Source organism: Mustela erminea, chromosome 19 (genome assembly GCF_009829155.1).
Source record: "Mustela erminea isolate mMusErm1 chromosome 19, mMusErm1.Pri, whole genome shotgun sequence".
In the NCBI taxonomy this organism is placed as follows: Eukaryota; Metazoa; Chordata; class Mammalia; order Carnivora; family Mustelidae; genus Mustela; species Mustela erminea.
This window is the reverse complement of record NC_045632.1, coordinates 20,648,112-20,673,688: the sequence shown is the minus strand read 5'-3', so window position 1 is coordinate 20,673,688 and position 25,577 is coordinate 20,648,112. Positions and strand designations below refer to the sequence as shown.

Below are 25,577 nucleotides of genomic sequence, written 5' to 3'. Positions count from 1 at the left end.
TCTACAGCCTGCAGAGCCCTAGCCCCTGCCACTTTATCTGGGCATACAGAGAGGACAACCATCTGACAGACTGTTCTAGATTTCCCAGTGTCACCCAGCAGGAGGGAGAAAAGTCTTGCTCTCTGAACATCCTTACTAAAATAGCAGATGAAGCTGCTGCCTTCAGCTCAGGTCATGATCTCAGGGTCCTGGGATTGAGCCCCACATCCAGCTCTTTGCTCAGTGGGGAGCCTGCTTCTCTCTCTCTCTCTGCCTGCCTCTCTGCCTACGTGTAATCTCTCTCTGTCAAAAAAATAAAATCTCTGGGGCACCTGGGTGGCTCAGAGGGCTGAAGCCTCTGCCTTCAGCTTGGGTCATGGTCCCAGGGTCTTGGAATCGAGCCCCACATCGGGCTCTTCACTCGGCAGGGAGCCTGCTTCCCCCTCTCTCTGCCTGCCTCTCTGCCTACTTGTGATCTCTGTCTGTCAAACAAATAAATAAAAATCTTTAAAAAAAAATAATAAAAAAATAAAAATAATAAAATAGCAGATGAACAGGGCCACCCTTCCCGAATCCCATAATACACGGGGGTCTCCCCTAAATAAGAAACCCAGGTCTTCATGTTATAGGTAATGTTTACTCAGATACACAAATCTAAAAACGCATCCTTCTCTATGAAATAATTCCTAGCAAGACAGTTCAACCCTCGCCCAACCACCTGCAACTTGACTGATGACAGACGAACTTCCTCAAAAAAGTCTCCGTGGGAGGTACGAGGGGTTTCTGCCCCCAGCCAGCTACTGCCAGAAGAACTCACCAAACCCTGACAAAGGTATGGGATAAGGCCCATTATGGCTAAGTTCTGACGCAAGATCCAGCTAAAGACAGAGCCTGGGTGGCAGCTCAAGGGACGGCCCCTTTCTGGGGTCCTCTGTCGGCACGGTCCCTCGCACCAGCAGCCCTAAGAGCATTAAACACACACCAACCCCTCAGAACGAGAGCCCGTTTGCTGCCAGCTGCCAGTTGCTATATGAAGCTCTAACAACCTGTTTTACTCAGTGATTTGAAGCCAAGCAGATTAGGGTCAGAGAAACGTGAAAGACACTGTCATGTCAGTAAATGTGGGGTTTCCTTCCTCCACTCTGGGTGACTATATGAAGAGCGATGATGAAGAAAGGCAAGTCCTTGGGGCCTGAACCTTCAAGGAGAAATGACCTACTAGAAGAGACAGCATATCAGCTCAGATCTATCTGGGAAGGGGGAATATATTAGTTATGAGAAACCCAGTACAGTGAGAAAGACCAGAAGCCCACAAAGCTGGAACAGAGAAGGGAACCAATTCTTTCAAGGTTTTCCCTGGTTTTTGGTCTACAAAGGTTAAACTAGCGTCATCCCACTAATGCTCATTTTCAGTAAGCTAGTCTTTATTTACAAGACTTCTAAGTCTTTAAGCTTAAAGAATGCATATATAGTCACCTCAGGTTACAATAAGATATTAAGGGGGGAAATTTCTGTGAAGCTACATCATAGTATATAAAGAGGCAATAGGAAGACAAAATTTGATTTACTGATATTGAGTCCTGACTGCTCTCCAGAAATGTCACCTGCTGTGTGGAGAGCCACCTGAGCTCCTTCCCCAGGAAGGGACACAGACACATCACACTGGCCTCACACCTTCCAAGACAGAACTGCACTGGGACAGGAAGCCAGTCAGCAGCTAAAGCTGACCAAGGCCAAGGCAGAACCTCAGAGCTGGCATCACAAAAGACAAGGAAGCCATGACACCTGTTCTGTCAACACAGGTAAGAGCATCTCTAAGGCCTGTCCCACTCAAGGCCCAAGGGGCTGGCTCCACAGCCAGCTGTAAGGATAAGGCACACCCTGTCCTGACACCTGATGGGACCAACTGCCCCCATCCAGGAAGGCAGGACCAGGACCAGGGGCAGACACCTCAGACAAGAGGGGCACAATGGGCGGTGTCCCCACATTGCCCACAGAAGCCATCCACGCAGGATGCCCCGGAGAACCAGGAAATGAGACACCCAGATGCGGGGGTGTTGGAAAAGCAAGCTGAGGACAGGAGTATCAGCTCATGCTTCACACAGGCACTTCCAAACCCCCTAGTTCATTCTTGGAAACTCCTAGCAAGAGGTGAAACATACAGCATCACCTTCAGTGTAGACACTAAATGGACAGAAACTGAAGAGATGTGGACTTGCCCAGGGATAAATACAAGTACTGAGCTTGAACCAGCACCAGCACAAGAGGGGCCACCCCTCAAAGCCTCCCCAATCCAGGGGTGCCTGGCTAGTTGCTAGCTGTCGCTGAAGCACGTTGAGTCTCGATATCGGGATTGTGAGTTCTGGCCCCACCGTGGATGTCGAGGTTACTTAAAAATAAAATCTTAAATAAATAAATAAGTAAAAAAGAAAAACCAAAACAACTCCTGCAATCCCACTCCAGATGTTGTCTGAAGTCCAAGTGGGTGTGGGAAGCCGACCGGTGCTGTGTGGTCAGCCACCTCCTTCCACTCTGGTCAAAGGCTCCAAGTGTTAGCTGTCTACAGGCCACAGAAAGCAAGCAAGCAGGACGGCCAGCAAGGGAATGGCAACCCCTCCCTCCAGGCGACAAGGGGTGCCCTTGAACCCATCAAGAGGCATCAGGCAATTTCTACCGCCAGCTTACATGCCAATAAGAGGAGCATAATCTCAAATTTCAGTTAAAAATACAACTGGAGGGGCACCTGGGTGGCTCAGCGGGTTAAGCCGCTGCCTTCGGCTCAGGTCATGATCTCGGGGTCCTGGGATCGAGTCCCGCATCGGGCTCTCTGCTCGGCAGGGAGCCTGCTTCCCTCTCTCTCTCTCTTTCTGCCTGCCTTTCTGTCTACTTGTTATCTCTGTCAAATAAACAATAAAATGTTAAAAAAAAAAATACAATTGGAGAGGGACGCCTGGGAGGCTCAGTCGGCTATGCGCCCGATTCTTGGTTTTAGCTCCACTCATCATCTCAGGATGGAGCCCTGTGTCAGGCTCCTCACTCCCCGTGGGGTCTGCTCCACTCTTTCCCTCTCCCTGTCTCTCTGCTCCTCCCCCTGCTCACGCACTCTCTCTCTCTCTCTAAAATAAGGAGGACACGCGATGTGATGAACACTGGGTGTTTTACGCAACTAATGAATCACTGAATGCTGCACCAAAAATTGATGATGTACTATATGCTGGCTGACTGAATTTAAACTTTTTTTTAAAAATTTAATTAAAAAATAAGTAATTAGGGCGCCTGGGTGGCTCAGTGGGTTAAGCCGCTGCCTTCGGCTCAGGTCATGATCTCAGGGTCCTGGGATCGAGTCCCACATCGGGTTCTCTGCTCCGCGGGGAGCCTGCTTCCTCCTCTCTCTCTCTCTGCCTGCCTCTCTGCCTACTTGTGATCTCTCTGTGTCAAATGAATAAATAAAATCTTTAAAAAAAAAAAAAAAAAGTAATTAAATAAATAAATATATAAATAAAATCTTTTTTTAAAAATTGTATAGGCACAGAAAAGAGACATACACCAAACCGTTAATAAGTCATCCCCGGCTGGTGAGTTTGAGAAAGGTATTTTCTTGTCTTCACTGCAAGTGTATACAGCTGTCCCTTGAACAACAGAGATCTGAACTGCACGGGTCCACTTGGATAAGGACAGACACAGTACATTCCTCTAAATGCAATGTGTTCTTTCTCATGATTTCCTTAATAACATTTTCCCCTAGCTGACTTTATTCTAAGAATACAGTATAGGATACATATAATAAATACAATATGTGTTTCTCAACTATTTATATCATCAGGCCTCTGGCCAACAGCAGGCTACTGGTAATTAAGTTCTTGGGGGATCACAAGTTACACGCAGATTTTCAACCATGTGGAGGGTCAGCAACTTAAACCCCTGCGTTGTTCAAGGGCAACTGTATACTGTAAATATTGCTTATAAGCAAGGATTAGTCTCCTAATCAGAAAAACAAAAAACTATCCTTTCGGGAAAAAAGACTGTAAAATGCTATATACAATAGAATTTAAATCACGTGAAGTGGACATGGATGGGAGAAAGATGGGAAAACACATAAACATTTTAATAATAAATGATCTCACTCAAGTGCACCTATCTGGGCAGGTCTCTGGTTTTTTCCAGCTGTTTTAACTTACTATTACTTGGGGAGATTCTAAGATCGAGGGAATGCTCAGTCCTCAGGACTCCTGCTGTGCAATACGGGAATCTCTTCACCTTATTACTTTCAACGCTGCTGAAATTCTGTGCATACTGTCACATTTTGCCAGCTGGTGCAACAAGCTAGCAACGCGATCTTGGTGTAAGATCTCACACGTCACATAGAAATACAAGTGCCTCCCCTAAGGAATGCTCACCAAGAAAATCATAATAAGGCTGGTGAGTCCTAAGACTGCATTATGTCAATAACCCCATCACTTGCCTAGATATCCAAACTCATGGTTTCTAGCCTCTCCCTTCTGCCTATGTGCTTTTTTTTTGAGGATGGCAAGGACTGATAAAGCAGACAAAGCAGACAAAGCCTTTAACTGTGAATCCCGGCCATATTCTGCCAACTTGCACACCCAACTGGATGCTTGACGTTTCAGGCTGCTGGATGGCTGTCAAGCCCCACAGTCCTTAGACAGCAGAGACCCCATCCTTGGGAGACCATTTAAGAATCCCCCTCCCCCAGGGTGCCCGGATGGCTCAGTCAGTTAAGCGTCTGCCTTGGGCTGAGGTCATGATCTCAGGATCCCGGGATCAAGCCCCGCATCAGACTCCCTCTCCCTCTGCTTCCCCTGCACGTGTGCTTGCTCGCTCTCCCTCTCAATCTCAAATAAATAAATCTTGAAAGAAAAAAAAGAAGAAGAAGAGCCACCCCTCTCCACCCGCCAACCTCAGAACCCTACCAAAGGTGCCCGGACACCGACAAAGGCAGGCCAGGGCAGGAGGGATCTTACGGGTGGCTTAACGGAGAGGCTTCCTTGACGAATATATTCGATCGCAGCCTCAATCGAAGTCAGGCAGTACCCCAATTCATCTTTTGCTGAGCTGCTGAATCTGAAGTTTTTGATGTAACTCAAATTTGCCATCCTAACAAAAGGAAGAAAAATATTTTCACTGTTGAGGACCCAATTCGCACATCTCCAGGAACAGCACTATGGGCGTGAGTGACTGAAGTCGGTTAGCTCCAGGAGCTCTGACACTGCCCATTTAAGCCCTGGAGCACGTAAGTAAAACTTCTTGGTCCTTTCCTGGAGTATGCCAGTTTTGAAAAAGCTGACTATTATAAAGTGAACCGGGGGCTCCCGTCAGAAGAGGACGGGCTTTGGAGCCAAACACAAGTGGAGTCAACGTTCCACTCAGTCACTGACTAGCTGCATGTTCCAGAACAAGCAACATAAGCTCTCTGGACCTTAGCTTCCTCATCTGTAAATGGGATGACGGCCACCATCTGCAGCGCAGACACAGCCATGGACTCATAAGGGACACACAATTTCCTGGAGTTAAGCTAAAACCACCCCGGTACAACGCTGCCATTTTGCAAAAGTATTTTAGCAGAAAATATTACCAGTTGGGGATCTCTGTTTTCACAAGCAAATACAACAGGACTGAGAGCAGATCATCAGCACACATGGTCTCCAAGTTAACTGCGGTGGGAGGGGGAACACATGTTCAAAGCCATCATGAGACCAACAAGTACATCAACGCCCCACCATCACCCAACCCACAAAGCCACAATCCAGCAAGACTACATATCAGGGAGAGGTTCCACTGCACAATCTCCTTGACAGTGTCCTGAACTGACGTCCCACTTGCGGGGAAAGCAAAAGCCCAGCATTCTCAGAACATGTGTAAAAGAAGGCAATTCCAAGCAGACCCCCTCCCTCGCCACCTCCCAGGAGGTTCGAGTCTGTGAGGGCAGACACAAGGCAAAGGTGCGCCCACCTCTTTCCTCCTGAGATCATTTCCATTTTATACACTGCCACGTCTAATGCTCATGTTTAGCTTCTTTTAATTTTTTTCACGTTTAAATTTTAAGGAATCCATTCACATGTCTAAAAAAATCTGAGTAGCACAAAAGAGCAAACTGGGGTTTGGTTTCTCCATCCCTGCTGCCCGATCACCACCCAGAGGTTACTGCTCTTGCTGCCCTCCTAACCTCCCAGAGACAGCCCAGGAGCTCACCACCATGCATACAGACACACAGCTGCCCCCCCCTTCTGGAATGCCGTTAGAAGTGTATCACATACACTCCCTTTCATTTCACTTAATGCGCTTTGATGATCACCCCCTATCTGCACTCACAGATACGACTCCCCCTTACTTTGTTCTTAGCTTCTTTTGCTTTACTGTTTATAAGGGAAAAGTTTAAGCAGACACAAAATTAGGAAGAAGGGTCTAATGTACACTTGAACCCTCGTGTCTCCATCACCAGCTTGGAACATTTTTCTTTGAGATTAAACGTTTGTAATTTTGGCCAAAGAATTTTGTCGCTGGAACACAGCTGCAGGAGGGGGCCGGTGAGCACTGTGGCCCTGGACTAAAGAGCCAGCAGTGAACGTCCTGATGTGGCCATACACCCACACCCCAGTTCAAGAGAATGCATGACAGGAAGTTTAAAGCCAATCATACATATTATTATACCTTGGCAAGCTCAGACTTGCACTGTGGACAGTGCCTTTCTGGAAACAGGAAGCTACTGAAAAGGCAGGTTCTCAAAGAAACTGTGCTATTTGGATTCTGATCTACAGACCGCATGGTGCCCGGGCAAATAAGGGGAAGCCTGGCTGGTTTGAGGTCACTACTTCTGCACCATTATTCTCTTGCCCTTATCTTGCCTATCCTACCCCCAGACCCCTGTTGCTAGGCACCCACGCACCAGAACAGACCCTGGGGTACTGACGCAGGGGTGCTCTGCGACACATCAGCCCATCTGTGTGACCCTTCAGGACGACACTACTCCTTAACAGACATTTTGCACCTGTACGTAAGTGTCTGTGCCACCACTGGGCCCCTCCCCTGAGCACAAACCTCTCTGGCTGGGAGACTGGGTTATGAGCTGCACCACCTTTCGCAAACATATCAGCTTCTGCTGTGGGGAAGTGCATTTGTTCAGCTGGGCCAGCTCTCTCTTTGCACGAGGTATGTTGAAGCTGCAAAATAATTCGGAAAGTGACAACTTAGGTCGCACTGGGCGGGCCCTTCTTCCCTGATCTAACAGCACACCTCAGATTTACCCTGCTTAAGACAAGCCGTAGGTAACGACAAATGAAAAGAAAAACTCGGGCTCCAATCAGAGGCAAGACTCAACACCTCTGAATGTCCCATCAAAGAGGCAGGACGGTAGAATGTTAGGAAAAAAAAAATCCTTAGCAGGTGCCTGGGTGGCTCAGTGGGTTAAGCCTCTGCCTTCGGCTCAGGTTATGATCTCAGGGTTCTGGGATCAAGCCCCACATCAGGCTCTCAGCTCAGCAGGGAGCCTGCTCCCCGCCCCCGCACCCCCCGTCCCCGGCCTCTGCCTGCCTTTCTGCCTACTTGTGACCTCTGTCAAATAAATAAGTAAAATCTTTAAAAAAAAAAAAAATCCTTAGCCCCAGAGATAGCTCAAAGGGGTTAAAACAGTCTCAACGTAAACACTTCATAATACCAAAGAAACATAAACTAATTCAAAAGCAGGCGCCCATCTGGCAGGTGAGGTGTGTGTCTGTATGTGGGTCCCACCTGGGTAAGTGGTGTGCCCATCAAGAGACCAGCTGTGCGGAAGCCCCGCCCCTCAAGCTCCAGCTGGCCACAAGGGCAGGAGGGGGACCCCTGCCAACCCCAGTCCTTTATCTTGGGTCACAAGGAACTGCACTGCTCCTCGGAAGGAACCGAGTGAAACCAGGATGCCGTCCCTATGGCTGAGAGCCTTGTTTCCAGAAGCAGAGGCCCCAGTCCCGGAGGGGGCCGAGCTCCAGAGGCACACGCTCTTACCTGCACTCAGGTTTCACGCCGATGTCCTTCTGCTGAAGATCCTGAAGGCTTCTTGTGATTTTGTTAAAGGCAGCGTCCTAATGGCAGATTTTTAACGAAGCTTCACATTTCTTACACAGCTAAGAATAAAAGGCTTCTAATGGGCATGATGGGGATTTAGGACATACCTCACTTGCCTCCATGGTCCCCACATATTTAAAGATCAGATCATAAATATCGTGCTGGACGTACATCTGTGGAATCAACAGACCACAGACAGCCATTCCGAGGGTGCAGAGGGGACAGGACCCTGCCCCTCCCCACCCCTGCTCCTCTGCTTCCTCTGCCTGCCCTGGCCTGGCTTCTTACCTCCACTGCCTGCTTTAGCAGGTTCATCTGGGCCTCCTGCTTGGCAAGCATTTTCTGCAGGACGAGAAGGTAACGTTAAAGACCTTGGACTGGCACGTGAGAAAACTGCAGTTCTGTCTTTTAGAAGTCCTGAAGCTTACCAGGTGAGAGTCCCTCAGAAGTTGCTGGAGGCATTTGGTGTAGAGAGCATTCACCGAGTCCTGTGTAACCCAGAGCAGAGAGACAGGTCACTCAGGACCCAAGGCCCCCAACACAAAACCCAAAACGTGCCACACGTCCCAGAGCGAGAACACGTTGCCAGATGTACTTCCCGGGGGACAAGCTTTAAGTCCTGATACAGGCTTATCAAATAAGTCATGTGATTTTTTTTTTCAACTTTCTTAAGTGTAGATGCATGAAGGGGAAGAGAGAATTTCCCTTGGGATTCACATATGTGGTAACAATATTCACTTTTATACTCTGTCATGTTCAAGTTTTCTCCAAGGGCTCCTACTAGTTTTATTGTTAGAAGGAAACATTTAAACAAGGCTTCCAACAGGGGAGGCAGCAAAGTTTCAGGGTACACTGGGAAGGAGCCCCTGTGTTCTTGAACCGGCCTGAGCCAGGACACCCTGGCAAAGCAAGACACTGCTACTGACTATGTGTTGACGGAGGCTCTTTCTTTCACATTCTCTGAATGTTCGCTGGAAAGAAGCAATGCTCCTGTCGAATCTCTCTGCATGTCTTCCCAAAAACTCTCTCACATCTTCGATGGTTTTCAGGGTAAACGGATCTGAAGATGTTGAAGGCTCTTCTGAAAAAGAGACAGTGGGTCAAGCTGGCCGTAGCCTTCCCAGTTTCCTAATGGGGGAAGTACCACATCCTTTGCCCTGCTCCCCCAGGGTCTGGAGCCCCATCTTCCAGCAGAGGACAGGAATTATTTCAAGATACTGCCCAAACACAGCCTCATTACAGCACAGCTCAGGGTCCAGAGAGCCTGGCCCTCCTGAAGCCCTTTCCATGGACAAAACAATTTGAGACTGTAGGGATGACCTAAGAGGCTCTGGTGAGGAAGCCCGGATTCCTGGCAATACAGGCCTCAGTACATTCAGCACATTGTTATCTCAATTTCCTGGAACAACTGAAGAATTATTATTTATTAAAAATAATGAGCTCTCAAAGAGACATAACAGTGGGGCTGGGTGGGCAATAATGACGTTAAGAGCTGGCTCTAACATTGAGGCCCAGCGTCAAAGCCAGGGCTGCCACCCTGCACAAACTCCAGTGGGCAACATTCACACAGAGGTCTGTATGAATATCACCTTCCGGAATTGTGTAACGCCCAACCTGGGCAACCATACACAGCAGCCCCAGTCCCACTATCTTAGCTCAAGATGACTTTTTGATTAAGCTCTGGGGAATTACTCTAAAGTCAGGCAGGCTTCTAGTGGGCTCTTGAATATTTTATGGGACGTTTATAACAGCTATGTCAGGAGGAAGTTGAACACCGTTCTCCAAATCAGAGGGAAAGGGTTTTCTTCCAGAATACCTGAACTCTCTCTCTTTTCCAAAGGATGGGCTATACACAGTATGCTGAAACTTTCTTCTTTTTCGTTGTAGAAAGTTTCTTCAAAGAGAATGGGCACTGAGAGAAGACAGGCGAAACCAGCTCCTAATTTAATCCTGTTTCCTTGTATAAAGACATCCTGGAACAAGAGAACAGTCACTGCAGCAGCAGCCAGCGGTGACCGACGAGCCCCCTGGCTGGCCCCCGATAGGGCACTGCTTCCAACCTGCCCTCCTTTGCTTCAGTGGGGCTTTACCAGGGCGGGGTGGGGGGGCATGAACACTCTTCCATTTCACTTTTTGATACTAAAATGTTTTCTTTCCTCTTTGTTCACACTGTAGCTACAGCTGATCCTTTTTAAATATTGGGGCAGAGATGCATTAAGCTGGTCCTTGGGGCCTTGAGAAAACCTGTACCCTCTGGGAAAGGAGGAAGAAGGCCCTCCTGGAATGGCCTGGCGCTGCAAGGAGACGCGGGCGGGGAAGGGATGCTGCTGTCCCGGCCACATTCAGCACATTCTGGCCACAGCTGGGGTGCCCAGGCAGATGAGATGTGATAAGCCTGACTCCTCTGTTCTCCTTATAGATTTGGCTTCCCCGAAGAAAACAAACTAACAGTGACTGGCAGGGCAAACAGGGCTGCTGACTCCCCCCAACCCCCACCACCAGGCTGGTGTCTAGGTAACCCCGTGTCCTGTCCTGTCCCTCCTCTCCCCGTACAGGCCCACACAATCCCTGACTGTCAGGTCTGAGGCACTCACCAAATGCACCTGGCCCCATGCCAGTTCCGGCGAGGAACAGAACATCCCCCTCCCAGAATCTCTCTACCTCCCCTTAAAAATTAAGAAAATGTCGGGGCGCCTGGGTCGCTCAGGGGGTTAAGCCGCTGCCTTCGGCTCAGGTCATGATCTCAGGGTCCTGGGATCGAGCCCCGCATCGGGCTCTCTGCTCAGTGGGGAGCCTGCTTCCTCCTCTCTCTCTGCCTGCCTCTCTGCCTACTTGTGATCTCTGTCTGTCCAATAAATAAATAAAATCTTAAAAAAGAAAAAAGTAAAAAAAAAAAAAAAAGTGTTTAAAAAAAAAAAATTAAGAAAATGTGGACCCCAATGTTACCCAAAGGTAATATCCACAGTGAGAAAGACTGACATCATATGTCTCTGGTCACGACACACACGGAGTGATAAAACGCCCTCCCAGCCGCGAGGGAACGTCCGAGAACCCCAGGCTGAGGGAAAGTGTACAAAGCAAAGCCGTCCATGTCATGGAAGACAAAGACAGCCCAAGGACTGCGCCAAGTCACAGGAAACTAAAAACACCAGCAACTGAAGGCACTGCAGGACCCTGGATCTAAAAAGACCAAAAAGTCTACAAAAGGATATTATTTGTATAATTAGCATGATTTGTATGAGGACAGCGTGTTGAACAGTTCACTTTCCTGAGTGCACTCACTCTGCATAGTTATGCAAGAAATGCATGTTTTAGAATAAAGGGACGTAGTGTCTGCAACTCACTCTCACTTTTTCCGAAAAAGGTTCAGAAAAAGCAGTACTACTGTGGCGGGGAGAGGGGGAAGGGACCGATAAAAACAAATGTGGCCAAAGTGCTCACAGCTGACCAACCAGGGGAAGAGCAAAGGAGAGTTCTTAGGGCTTTCTCTAGGTTTGAGATGATTTCAAAAGAAGCTTTTTATTTTTTTTAAGCTTATTTATGTTTTTTTTTTAATTTTTATTTATTTTTAAAGTTCTTTTCAGTGTTCCAGAATTCATTGTTTATGCGTGCTCCATGCAATACGTGCCCTCCATAATACCCATCACCAGGCTCACCCAACCTCCTACCCCCCTCCCCTCCGAAACCCTCAGATTGTTTCTCTGAGTCCACAGTCTCACGTTCGTCTCCCCCTCCAATTTCCCCCAACTCCCTTCCCCTCTCCAGCTCCCCATGTCCTTCATGTTATTCCTTATGCTCCACAAAGAAGCGAAACCATATAACCGACTCTCTCTGCTTGACTTATTTCATTCAGCATAATCTCTTCCAGTCCTGTCCATGTTGATACAAAAGTTGGGTATTCATCCTTTGGCTTATTTAAGTTTTAATAACACACCTGTGGTTTTTTTGTTGTTTTGCCTAATGTAAGTTTTAATAACATATTTTTTTTAAGAATGTTTTTTAGAAGTTAAAATTCACCCCGGATGTCCTGTTTGTGGCCAAGAAACTGATGAGCTCTCAAGAGCACGGGGATAGAACAGGTCTAGTGACAGGACCTCCATGAGATATTCCAGAGACTCCCTGACTTACCAGCAGGAGGCCCTTGAGCAGAGGAACCCCTCCCTAACCCTCCCTAACCCTCCCCACCCCTCCCCACCCATCCTCCCAGGCAGAGGCCCAGCCAGGCCCTGCTCAGCTACTACCTCCTCTTTCCTCAAAGGCAGGGGGCCCTCCAACCCACCCCCTCCCCCCGCAATGTCAGAGCCATCATTTACCACAGCAGGGACAGGGAAAGATGTGGGACCCCCTGCCCTCCCCACCGACTTCCAAACACTGAGTGAGGGACCCTGGCTGACCCACAAAGAAGTGAATACCTTTCCATTTAAGGTCTGGAAGTGTTCTTCCACGGGGATCAAAATGTAGGACTCAAACTGACAAGTGGATTGAATGCTGCTCGACAAGCTTCCCTTGCAGGGCACCAGGACCTGCAAACAGTAGGCAGAGTGAAGAGTGCGGGAGGGGCCACTCACAGCTCCAGCTGGACACCCCCCGCCTGGAATGCTACTGGCAGACGGAACCCAGCGACTGGGGTGACAGACATCCTGGTGGCAAAGCCGCGATTCCCCAACCTGGGCAGAGGCCAGGCACGGTGCCCCTCCAGGCTTGTTCCCACACCCATTGGGTACCCCCCGCCCCCACAGCCAGGTGCCCCAGTCTATTCTCAACGGTCTCGGGAACAACTCCAGAGGAAGACAGGGCAGTTCGGAAAGAAGAGAAAAGTCAAACTAAAAAGTCACATGTAGGCACCTGCGTAGCTCAGTTGTTAAGCATCTGCCTTAGGCTCAGGTCATGATCCCAGGGTCCTGGGATCGAGCTCCGAATCGGGCTCCCTGCTCAGCGGGAAGCCTGCTTCTCCCTCTCCCACTTCCCCTGCTGTGTTCCCTCTCTTACTGTGTCTCTGCCAAATAAATAACTAAAATATTTATTAAAAAAAAAAGTCGGGGTGCCTGGGTGGCTCAGTGGGTTAAGCCGCTGCCTTCAGCTCAGGTCATGATCTCAGGGTCCTGGGATCGAGTGCCGCATCGGGCTCTGTGCTCAGCAGGGAGCGTGCTTCCTCCTCTCTCTCTCTCTGCCTGCCTCTCTGCCTACTTGTGATCTCTCTCTGTCGAATAAATAAATAAAATCTTTAAAAAAAAAAAAAAAAAGTCACACATAATCCTGCCACCTGAATGAGGAGAAACACTGCCCCTTGAAGACAATTTCCTTCCCGGTCTTTTTTCTCAGCTATTTTTTCTAAGCCCAGATGCAATTATAGTTTGTAATAGGAGCCACAGAAACAGGGTTTCCTAGGACAGATCCCCACCTCTGCCAAGATATCTGGGGGTACTAGACTCCATCCTTGGGGCAGGCTCCATCTGAGAGGCAAACAGCTTCTGCAATAGCCCCATTCTACAGATAAGGAAACTGAGGCTCAAGGGAGCTAAGGAACCTGTCGGGGTCTCACCGCCCTGACACAAACTCCTGCCACCTCCTGGAGCCAGTGCTGGAGGCTCAGCCCCGAGCCCACTGGAGCTCCCTCTGCAAGGACCCGGTGAATCCCAGCAGCCTTTAGAGCCGCTGTCACCCGGGGCTTCCTCAGGCTGTGCAGGAAGGGCGGCGTGGCCTCTCCCCACACAGACGAACAGGCCAGTGTCTCAGAGCGGAAGGAGGGACTTGAGACTGGAAGAATGTTGACAAAATGGCCTGGCCCCTCCTCAAAGAATCAACATCTCGATCTAACTATCAGTTTCAGGAAGCATCGTGAACAGGGGACCACCATCAGCACCAGCCCCAGGACTGCAATCGGCAAGAGCCAGAACCCAGGGAAACTCTCCAGGAAGACAGACCCGGAAGAACGAACTGCAAAGACACAAAGAAAGAAAACGAGGAAAGCGGAAGATGAAACGAAAAAGCAGTGGAAGACTGTGGAGACGGTTTCCCAAGGCCACCAGTATGTCAACGCTGACCACGCCTCACACCCGGGGCCTAACACCCGGGGCCACGCGCCCTGTGCACTTCACTTTAGCTCAGCGGCGAGGGGGAAAGACGGACGAAACACCGTCCAGTGTGACGTGTGGATCTCCTCTGGGTCCTGCTCTGAACAAACCCCCCATGAAACGGACAACTGTGAGATGATTTGGGGAATCTGAACAGGGACTAGATGGCAGACAATACTGAAGAATGATTGGAGAAAGTTTTAGCTCTCATTTTGTCAACATTCTTCGTGGCACTGTGGTTACCTTTTTTTTTTTTTTTGGTAAGATGTTATTTATTTATTTGACAGAGATCACAAGCAAGCAGAGAGGCAGGCAGAGAGAGAGGGGGGAAGCAGGCTCCCCGCTGAGCAGAGAGGCCGATGTGGGGCTCGATCCCAGAACCTGAGATCATGACCTGAGCTGAAGGCAGAGGCTTTAACCCACTGAGCCACCCAGGCGCCCCCTGTGGTTGGTTACCTTTTTTAAGAGTCCCTATCATTTAAAGACACATTCCTAAGTATCTACAGACGAAACTGTATCACAAGGCGACATAATTTTCTGGGATTTGCTTCAAAATAATCCAATGTCCGAGCGTGGAGGGCAGGAGAGGGTAGAAATGACCTGGGATGTGCCCACGAATGGATCACAGCTGAAGCTGGGTGACAGGTGCATGGGGCTCACTATCTTACCCTTTCTACTTGGATCGTATGTTTGCAATTGAGCTCAGTCACTAGAGCACACGACTTTCTATCTCGGGGTCATAGTTTGGCCCCCAAGACTGGCATAGAGATTATTTCTTTAAAAAAAAAAAAATCGTTCTGGGGCGCCTGGGTAGCTCAGTTGGTTGAGTGGCTGCCTTCGGCTCGGGTTGTGGTCCCAGGGTCCTGGGATGGAGCCCCACATTGGGCTTCCTGCTCAGTGGAGAGCCTGCTTCCCCACTCCCTCTGCCTGCCGCTTTACCTACTTGTGCTCTCTCTGTTAAATAAAAGAATTAAATTTTTAAAAAATTAAAAATCTGATTAAAATAATTTAAATTTTACTGAAAGTGAAACTTAAAAAGGGGGGAAAGATAAAAATAAAAGAAAGAAAGAAAGAAAAGGTGGGCCTTAATATAAGCCTGAACTGGGAAGCAACCTCCTCATGGCCTAGGGAGTAAAGGAAGAAGAGCCTGGGGACCAGGGGGCTGGCCAAGGGCACAGGAAGTCCATGAACCAGAACGCGGGGCTGTTTAACACCCAAACTCAGGAAGGCCCAGAGAAGGTCCCACGGCTGCTCTGTGGATGAAGGAGTCGTAACAGACTCCAGTGAGAGACCAGGGACTTCTGAGGTGCTTTGCAGAACCTCACCCCAGCTGTTTAGCTGTCTGCCTCCCTCTCTGCCTCCCTAACTCTCTGCTTTCCTACTTAAAAGTAAGACTGGTTCCTGCTACACTGTATCCCTGCTACCAATCTCACTGTTTGCCATTCAGTAGGTGCCCAATCAATGTTTGTTGAGTGAATAGGGATCCTCCAATATCAAGGTCCCCCACTCCTCCACTGCCAGTTTTCAGGCAGACAATACCGCCCAGAGCAGTTCTTTGCAAGCAGAGACCAGCAGCTGGGCTCTCTGGCTGAGAGGGAGGGTGAGGATGCCAGCCCCTGGGGACGGACTGGAGCTAGGGACTGGAGCAGCTAGGAAGCTGCCCATAGGAGATGGGGTCAAGTGCAAGTGCCTTCAGGGCTCTCCCAAGACGGTGCTTCAGCCTTCTGGAGATGTCAGGGGCACTACGGCCTATGTGGAGGACACAAAGTTTGGAGCCTCCGAGTAGACTGTAAGTGGGGGACCTGCTTATTTTAAAGCTTAACAATAAAACTTTTCATTCTAGTCCCTTATAAAGAATTCTTCAAGGGCGCCTGGGTGGCTCAGTGGGTTAAAGCCTCTGCCTTCGGCTTAGGTCATGATCCCAGGGTCCTGGGATGGAGCCCCGCATCGGGCTCTCTGCTCAGCGGGAAGCCTGCTTCCCTTCCTCTCTCTGCCTGCCTCTCTGCCTACTTGTGATCTCTGTCTGTCAAATAAATAAGTAAAATCTTAAAAAAAATGTTTGAAAAAAAAAAAAAAAGAATTCTTCAATAACCGTAAAGGAAAGAGAGTAGAACAGAAGCAATAATCAGCATTTGTGACACTACTCCAGGGTCCCCTCCTCATTCCACAGCATTTGGTTGATTTCTGTCCTGACATCCGCCGTTCTTCTGGGCGACCAACAGCCAGCTTCTGGAATTCCCTGAAGTCACGCAGCGTTCTCCACTCATCTGTTCAATCCTGGAAACCCGGCACGGTGCCTGGCTCCTAGCAGATGCTCAACAAATTGTTTGTTGGCTGGATCTATGCCAAACAAATCCTAAGAAATAGAACATGGACCTCAGTGCCCTTAGCTGGCCCATCTAGGTATTGTACTTGGAAGTTCTTTGGAACTTAGAAGACATGCTGACAGGCTCCCAGGCTAGCCCTCAAAAGCCTACATACCCCATAATTAAAAGATCACAACACGGACGTCTGGGTGAGGCAGTCGGTTGAGACTCAGACTCTTGATTTCAGCTGGGGTCATGATCTCAGGGTCATGGGATCAAGCCCCGTGTTGGGCTCTGTGCTCAGTGGGGAGTCTGCCTGAGAGTCTCTCTCCCTCTGCCAGTCCCCACCATGCGCGCGCTCTCTCTCTCAAATAAAATAAATAAATCTTTCCAAAAAATCCAAATTCAGAGGAAAAAACTTAAACTCCCTTTGTAGTTTTTGTTTCTCCTATAAGCAAATGGATCCACCCCTAATCTACCTGGGAATCCTGGAGGACCTTCCCCCTGCCACCTCATGGACAAGAGCCCCAGGGAGGCAGCAGGCTTGTCCAGCCCACACTGAAGAAACCACAGTATATAATTAGCTGGGTGCTAATTAAATAGAACAAGGGTGACTAGTAGAAGCGGTGTGGGGGTGTTACAGGCCTCTGTGGCTGGAATCTGGGGAACACGGGGAGAAGGAGCTTACCCCGTCCAGTCAGAGAGCAGGTGATGGCGGGAAGCACCCACCTGAATGCACACGTATGCCAACCAAAGGAAAGTTCTGGAAGGAAGTCAACCTGGAGGAGTGATGGGGCAGGCGGGGGGAGCAATCAAGCTGCACCCTCGGCTGCCACTCAGACTGTCTGTGAGGATAGGGGGCCAGCGAGCTGGGCTTTAAGAAGACGTGTGAGGGGCAGCTGACCCTGGAGGGGAGGGACACACGTTTAAAACTGATGATTTCTCAGTATTTTAGAGCCCACTAAATGACTCTGGTTCCCAGGGCTGATTCAAAGGCAGCCAAACTTGGCCCGATGGCCAGGCCCCAAGTTAAGAAATTCAGCATTCACCTGCTGAGGAGATACAGATCCCTTGGTGGTGGCAGAAATGATGTGTACTCTTCCAGAGGTGACTGGAATATTCTTTTTCATTCCACCAACAGACGTGGATGGGGCACTATTAATGGATTAGACCAGGAGGAATGGGAGCCCCCATCACACAACCAGGAGGGCAGGAGCTAGCCATCAACGTTGGACTGGTCTGAGTCGGGCGGCAGTAGCCGGCTCCTGCCCATGGACACTTCTGCTGAGAGTCGGCCGCATGGGTTCTCCCACATACTGACGGCCACGACGTCAGTGTTGCCAAGTGTGGCCCCCGGCAGCTCCCCGTGGACCCTGCAGATCCCAGGAGGGGCCAGAGAAAGGACCTAGGACACCACTGGGAACTCAGATGGCACAGTTTAAGAAGACTCTCCTGTTCCTCAGTGTGGCCAAAAGGAAGGTAACCAAGAGGCCAAAGTTCTTATTCAAAGTTGCCCTTTCGTTGAGGTGAACTTGAGTGGGATTCCACTACCTGCAGCTGGGAAAGCATCTTCCTGAAAACACAGTGGTGAGCAAGACAGACAGGTCCCTCACCATATTCACCGTGTGGCATTTTCTTTTTTATTTTTTTTTAGACAGAGAAAGAAAGAGCGAGTGAGTGCACATGAGCTGGGGGGAAGGTGCAGAGGGCAAGAAAGAATCCTGGGCAGGCTCCACCCCCAGGATGGAGCCTCACTTGGGACTCAATCTCATGACCCTTAGATCATGACCTAAGCTAAAAATCAAGAGTTGGACACTTCAAAAAAAAAAAAGAGTTGGACACTTCACTGACTTCACTGACTGAGTCACCTAAGCGCCCCCACAGCGCAGCATCCTTAAAGAGCAAGAGAAAGTTACATGTAGTCTGCTCTTCTCCAGACAGCATTTTTTAAAATGTTATAGAACAAAGATGGGGAGGGAGTATTTCCCAAATTTGTTTAGCGCCCCCCGACCCCCGCCATTAACATGACTGCTTTGTATCCTGTATTTCTTCTCTGGGACACGTACCACAACTGTAATTAGTAGGTATTTGCTCGGAGCGTGACCATCTCTCCCAATAGCATTTCAGCTCTATAAAGGTAAAGATGGTGATGTTTATTCCCATTTTTTGTTAAACCCTCCCCATCAAACATGGTACCTTCCCCAGAGGAGCACTTCATAACTACTGTGAAATGAACAGATGATAATGTCTCTGGTGAACTTTGTATGATTTTTATTTTCTTGTTGGAAACAGCTATACTCTCCAACTGTTTTTTTATACACACACCCACACACACACACACATATATATGTGTGTGTGTATATATATGTATACATGTATACACATACATACATACACACACACACACACACACACACACACACACTGAACTTTATGACCTCTAAAAGCCAAAGTAAAGTAATTCTGGGAAAAACTGAATCATAATCACAATCACAAATCACAATCACAAACTGATTCTGAATCACAAAACCAATCCTAAAAACTAGAAGGAACCTGGAAAAAGCAGGCTTGTGGTGGGAGTGGGACAGAGTGGGCAAAGTGAAAGTCAGCTCCCGGTGTCCAGACAAGGCACCTGATAACCCAAAGTGAACCTGAGCTACAACTGACTTCTCCTCTAGTTCAAATCCTTGGCCACGAAGCAGAAACACAGTACGAGAAGAGGACAACACATAAAAAAGAAACACAAAGGCAAGAAACCCCCCCACCCAAACAGAAAAGCAGCCGCACAAAGGCAGCAAGTGCTCTGTGTGGCGCGGGGCTGTGTGCACCAGACGGCCACCAACGCCACGAGGGAAGAGCCCGCCACCCTGCAGGCAGCAGATGGCCCCACAGACATACTGTGGTTCCTCATGTGCGCCCCTCAGCCTGCCATCTGGATGCCTCGATTAGATCACGGGTTCTTCCCCTTTAGGAAATGCCTTTCAAAGCTACACACGAATGTGTTCACATGTTCCCGGATTCTATGCGAGTGAGCACACACCTCACAGACAAGGACCCGTGATGCCGATACACTTTCTGCCCTCAAGCAGCTCTCGAGGTCAACGTAGAAAGAGAGAAACAGACGAATACCCCAAGATCAATGTCCACCGGGGTGGTCAGTGGTGTCAACAGAGAGAGGATTATACCCGAGGCTGGTGCAGAGCCAACAGGCTTCCTGGAGGAGGCAGCTCATGGTGGTCCCTCTTTGCTCGTTCTCGTACTGAGCACGGTCTGGCGCTTGTTAGACTCAGCAGGTTTTTAACTGACTCCCTCTAAGCTTAAACAAAGTCTACGGCATTTCTGGCCTTATCCACACTGCCTGGTCCACACCTGTTGGAGAAGGACGACCCTCGGGATCGATGCACTTACAATGCCATGGGTTTGGGCCACCTTGTTGCATAAGTCAGGACGCCACTTTTGAAGAGCCAAATAGAAAGGATTTTTCAGGAGATCTTCATCATACAGAGCCATATGGACTTCAGATAGGGCAAAGAGAGTCTCCTGGACAAGGGGAGAAAAAGCAGTAAATGACCACTTTCAGATTTATATAACACAAAAAAGTCCTAATCTGACAGTTTCTAAAACGCATCTCTGACATGTACTATTCTGCTCTACGGGAAATATCAAAGATAACCCACCAATTCCAAGATGACTTTTTTACTGGTCAACTGCAAAAATCATGTTCAGAAAGCTTGTTCAGGAGCATCACGATCCCCGTATGGGGCTCCTTGTTCAGTGGGGAGCCTGCTTCTCCCTCTCCATCTGCCCTTCCCCGCACTGACGCGCATACTCTCTCTCCAATAAGTAAAATCTAAAAAAAAAAAAAAAAAAAAAAACTCGTCAAACTCAAAATCATTGCAAAAAATAAAAATGGCTATTTTTAGAACATCCTACATGACCAAAATTATATTTTAAAGATATGCATATATATATTTTTAAAGATTTTACTTATTCATTTGACAGAGAGAGATCACAAGTAGATGGAGAGGCAGGCAGAGAGAGAGAGAGAAAGAGAAGCAGGCTCCCTGCCTGCCAAGCAGAGAGCCTGATGCGGGACTCGATTGCAGGACCCTGAGATCATGACCTGAGCTGAAGGCAGTGGCTTAACCCACGGAGCCACCCAGGGTTGCCACCCAGATATGCATATATTTTAACGAAATATGTCAAGCATACACAGAAATACAGAGGAATAACGCAAACCCACCACCCAGAACTACCCAATCTCAGCATTTTGCCATTTTGCCTCAGATTTTCTTTTTAGAAATAAAGAATATTGGAACAGACTGGTGGGGCGTGGGTGGCTCAGTTGGGTAAGTGTCTGACAGATGGTTTCATCTCAGGTCATGATCTCAGGGTCATGAGATCGAGCCTCACACAGGGCTCTGCGGTCCGTGCGGAGTCTGTTGGAGATGGCCTCCCATTCCCCCAGCTCCTACCCCGCTCAGCCTCTCTCTAAAATAAATAAATAAAATCTTAAAAAAAAAAAAAAAAAAAGACTAGAATCCCCCTGTGCCCTCTCTGATCTGGTAAATACCATCACATTAAGGATTAGGAATTCAACATATGAATGGGGAGGCACAAAAATTCAGTCCATGGCATAAGCTAATTTTCCCACTGCCCCATTTTCTGAATAGTCTATCCTTTTTGCACTGGCCAATAATGCTATCTTTGCTATACTCCCAAGTTTCCATATATGTGTGGCCTGTTTCTGAACTCTCCTCTATTTCAATAGTCTAGTCTTGTGCCATCCAACGAATATATGAGAAATGTAATTTTATATACACCATGCATAATCACATATTTAAAATTTTCTAGTAACCATATGAAAAAGCAAACAGATGAAATTAATTTTAACAGTATATTTATCCTAATATATCCAAAATATTATACTGTTAACATGTGATCCATATTTTAAAATTATTAATGGCATATTATACATTCTTTGTTTTTTAAGATTTTATTTATTTATTTGACAGAGAGAGAGATCACAAGTAGGAAGAGAGGCAGGAGAGGGGGGCGGGAAGCAGGCTCCCCTGAGCAGAGAGCCTGATGTGGGGCTCGATCCCAGGACCCTGAGATCATGACCTCAGCTGAAGGCAGAGGTTCAACACACTAAGCCACCCAGGTGCCCCCATATTTTACATTCTTTTTTATTCCTACTAAATCTTCAAGATTTGATGTGTACTTTACGTTCACTTTCCAATTCATACTAGCCACACTCAAGGGCTTACAAGCCACATGGCTATTATACTGGACAGAGCAGAGCTAGACCCCATTAGTTTACATGACTACAGCTTCATAATATGCTTTGGTATCTCATAGAGAAAGGCATCCCTCCTTGTTCTCCAAAATTATCTGGTTATTCCTAATTTTTTGCAATATCATAAATTAAAATCAGTTCCTCAATTCCATGAAAAATCCTTTTGGGATTTTTATTAGAAATGCACTAAACTGGGGCACCTAGGAGGCTCAGTCATTAAGTGTCTACCTTCAGCTCAGGTCATGATCCCAGGATCCCAGCTCAAGTCCCACCTCAGGCTCCCAGCTTAGTGGGGAGTCTGCTTCTCCTTCTCCCTCTGCCCCTGCTTGTGTTCCCTCTCTCACTGTCTCTCTCTCTGTGCCAAATAAATAAATAAAGTCTTTCTAAAAAATGTACTAAATTTATGGACTAGAGAGCCAACATCTTTATAATAATGAATCTCATCATCCATGGACATGGTATGACTTTCCACATATGTCTTCTTCAATGTCCTCTGGTTAAATCAAACACATTATACATAACTTTTATTAAACATTATTTGTGTATTCTGTATAGATTCTCTCTTGTTGTGAATGGGGCTTTCACTGCCCCGGTCTGCTCCATTTACCAACCATGAGTGTAGTTTCACCAAGCTATCAGAGCTATCAGAGATGAATATGAAAAATGGGCACAGAAAAAGCATCTGAGCCTCCATCTCAAGGGGTGAAATGGAGAATACAAACACCTGTCTTGAGGACTCCCATTTACATGCTGCCTCAGTATTTTTGCCATACTGCATACCAACAGACCACCACGTACTGCTGGCCCACATGGGGTCTTGATGAGAATTAGAAAAAGGCACCCGTCTTCCCAGTGGGTACAACGGCCCTGTGCCAGGGCACACGGCTTGGTAAGTAGTTCACAGACTGTCTACCAGCCCCAGTTTGCCAATATCTCTCTCTGCCGGGCACAGCACCTATGCTATAACCTTCAGTAACTGCACACAATGGCCCTACTGTTAAGTGTTTGACATAGACCTTTAAACACCTACTCTCTTTTAAAAATTTATTTTTAGAAGAACCCTTATTACAACTTTAAATATGAAAACAGTATACTCCAGGGTACGTGGATGGCTCAGATGGTTGAGCATCAGACTCTTGATTTGGGCTCAGGTCATGATCTTGGGGCTGTGAGAGCAAGCCCTGTGTCAGGCTCCCTGCTCAGAGGGGAGTCTGTTTCTCCCGCCTCATCCCCCACTTGTGCTCTCTCTTTCTCTCACTCTCTCAAATTAAAAAAAAAAAAAAAATCTTTTTTAAAAAATTACAGAAATAGGGGTGCCTAGGTGGCTCAGTGGGTTAAAGCCTCTGCCTTCGGCTTAGGTCATGATCCCAGAGTCCTGGGATCGAGCCCCAAATTGGACTCTCTGCTCAACGGGGAGCCTGCTTCCCCCTCTCTCTCTTCCTGCCTCTCTGCCTACTTGTGATCTCTGTCTGCCAAGTAAATAAATAAAATCTTTAAGATTTTATTTATTTACTTGGCAGACAGAGATCACAAGTAGGCAGAGAGGCAGGAAGAGAGAGAGGGGGAAGCAGGCTCCCCACCGAGCAGAGAGCCCGATGCAGGGCTCGATCCCAGGACCCCTGAATCATGACCCGAGCTGAAAGCAGAGGCCTCAACCCACTGAGGCACCCAGGTGCCCCAATAAATAAAATCTTTAAAAAAAAAAAATTACAGAAGCAACTGACATTATGTAAAACTCTGCTAGATACTATTGACTGCCAAACATTCTGAGCTTGAGCCTGAGACCTCTTCTTATAAAAGAAAATTCGATGGGGCACCTCAGTGCTAGTCAGTTAAGCATCTGCCTCTTGGCTTCAGATCAGGTCCTGATCTCAGCATCGTGAGATCTACACAGTCTGTCTGAGTTTCTTTCTTCCTCTTCCCCTGCTCCTTCCCCCCACTCCTGCGTGCACATGCTCACGCGCTCTTTCTCTCTCTCTCTCTCAAATAAATAAATAAAATTTTTTCAAAGAGAAAATTAGCAACTACTAAAGAGCATCAAGTACACTTATCCTTGACACAATCAGATAAATGAAATACGAATAAAAAACTGAATTACTTTCTTATTATGTAACAATAGTCCAACATGCCTTCTTGGTAAAATGCCAGGACAACACATATAAGTAAGTACATTATGAATTCTGTTACGGCTAATGATAAAAACAGCCACTATTCGAGAGCATCTTTGGTTCAGGTACCGTGATAACTTCTATTCACCCTCATCCCACCTTAATGTTCATGATAACTGCAGGCAACCAACTACAATCAGTGCTCACAATAACTATAGATATCATGAGCCTCGTGTTTTGCAGATGAAGAAACTGAGGCTCAGCTGGCCCACTTGAGGTTGTCACACAGATGTCAGAATTTATTCTAACATCTGCCTCTCTAACCACTACACCCGCTGTGTAAAATAACTATGCCTGGATTAAGGGTTATTTCATAAGCCACAGATGCCCAGATTCCATATTTCATTTCCCCCAAAGGAAAAGTCACCATGACAGATAGCCCCATGGGCCCTACATTGAATTCCCTGGGTCTCGTCCAGGCAGAACTGTCTGTGCCGCAGGCCCTCCTGGGGACTGCCTGAAGGAGGCCCCTGAGCTCCTTGTAAATCCTCTTAGGGGAAGAGCCTAGCATGAAAAAGGCTACATATAGTCTCTCCCTGGACCCCAGAGACAGCTCTGCAACAATTCAGGTATTTGACTTGTTGAATTCAATTATTACTAGAGCCCAAATAATCCTTCTATGAGGCCCTAACCAGAACAAGTGGATAATGTGATTTTGCTGGGGACATAGTCCCAAGAAAACAAAATTGTTTCTGGTTTCTGACACAATCGGTTCTATATGACAGACTGCAAAACTAAAGACACCTTGGACAGAGATCACAGGAGAGACAAGAGGCCATACAGTCAGAATGAAGGTGGGAAGAGGCTCTCCTTCTGCTCCTCAGACAAGATGTTGGCAGAGCTCCAACAACTCTATACCCAAGATGGAGGTGACAAGGACAGGCTCTGTTGCAGGAAGCAACCACCTAGCTGGGAGGCAAGGAATGTGCATTCACAGAGTAAAACCAATCCAGAGCGGTGCTGGCACAGGTCAGGACTGGGGACGGGAGCAGCAGGGAAGGAAGGTGAGAGGGAGAGCAGCAGAGAAGGCAGGAACAGAAAACCCAAGAATAAAAGATTTTTTTTAATTGATGAGAAGATGAATCCAGGGGAGGAACAGGAATGCAAATAGTCTGGTCAGAGAGGGACAGCAGCGTGAGGGGAGGCCCCTGAATGCCACATCAAAACATTAAGTCCAAATGCATGAAACACACAAGACTTGAAGCAAGCATTGCTTGTGAATGGGATAGAGCCTGATGAGTTTCAGCCCCGACTCATCTGTTTTCTCTAGGACTTCATTCCTCCTGGTTGCCAATGACTGAACCCTCTGTCCAGGAGTAAGGATTCAAAGAGCACTGTCCAATGCTCTTCTCAACCTTTCTGTTCCGGTGGTTAAAACATGTAAGAATCCAATACAATCAGGTGCTCAAGGTCAGAATGAAATTCTTACATGGGGGTAAATGCTTAACACAGGTTAACACCCTCACAAGTTTTACTTGCAAGAATTCGTTTTATATTTTAAAATAACATGCAGGGGCGCCTGGGTGGCTCAGTGGGTTAAGCCTCTGCCTTCAGCTCAGGTCATGATCTCGGGGTCCTGGGATCAAGCCCCACATCGGGCTCTCAGAGAGTCTGCTTCCACCTCTCTCTCTGCCTCCCTCTATACCTACCTGTGATCTCTCTCTGTCAAATAAATAATTAAAAAAATAAATAA

The 25,577-nt window shown here is 47.8% G+C and overlaps 1 protein-coding gene across 5 annotated transcripts in view; it reads right to left on the bottom strand.

The window, feature by feature from the left end:
• Nucleotides 1-25,577, bottom strand: part of ANKRD27 (ankyrin repeat domain 27) — a 52,652-nt gene that overhangs the window by 23,636 nt on the left and 3,439 nt on the right. For 3 of the 5 annotated variants that reach the window (XM_032323501.1, XM_032323497.1, XM_032323498.1), the window contains exons 2-12: nucleotides 19,826-19,957; nucleotides 12,450-12,560; nucleotides 9,854-10,010; nucleotides 8,964-9,118; nucleotides 8,466-8,525; nucleotides 8,326-8,379; nucleotides 8,145-8,219; nucleotides 7,978-8,054; nucleotides 7,036-7,157; nucleotides 5,573-5,651; nucleotides 4,962-5,094 (exon numbers count right to left, since the gene is read on the bottom strand). In XM_032323501.1, the coding sequence (XP_032179392.1) occupies nucleotides 4,962-5,094; nucleotides 5,573-5,651; nucleotides 7,036-7,157; nucleotides 7,978-8,054; nucleotides 8,145-8,219; nucleotides 8,326-8,379; nucleotides 8,466-8,525; nucleotides 8,964-9,118; nucleotides 9,854-10,010; nucleotides 12,450-12,560; nucleotides 19,826-19,927 (1,125 nt within the window). In that variant the 5' untranslated portion in view covers nucleotides 19,928-19,957. The remainder of the gene's footprint in view (nucleotides 1-4,961; nucleotides 5,095-5,572; nucleotides 5,652-7,035; nucleotides 7,158-7,977; nucleotides 8,055-8,144; nucleotides 8,220-8,325; nucleotides 8,380-8,465; nucleotides 8,526-8,963; nucleotides 9,119-9,853; nucleotides 10,011-12,449; nucleotides 12,561-19,825; nucleotides 19,958-25,577) is intronic. The other 2 variants (XM_032323500.1, XM_032323499.1) reach the window with 2 other exon arrangements.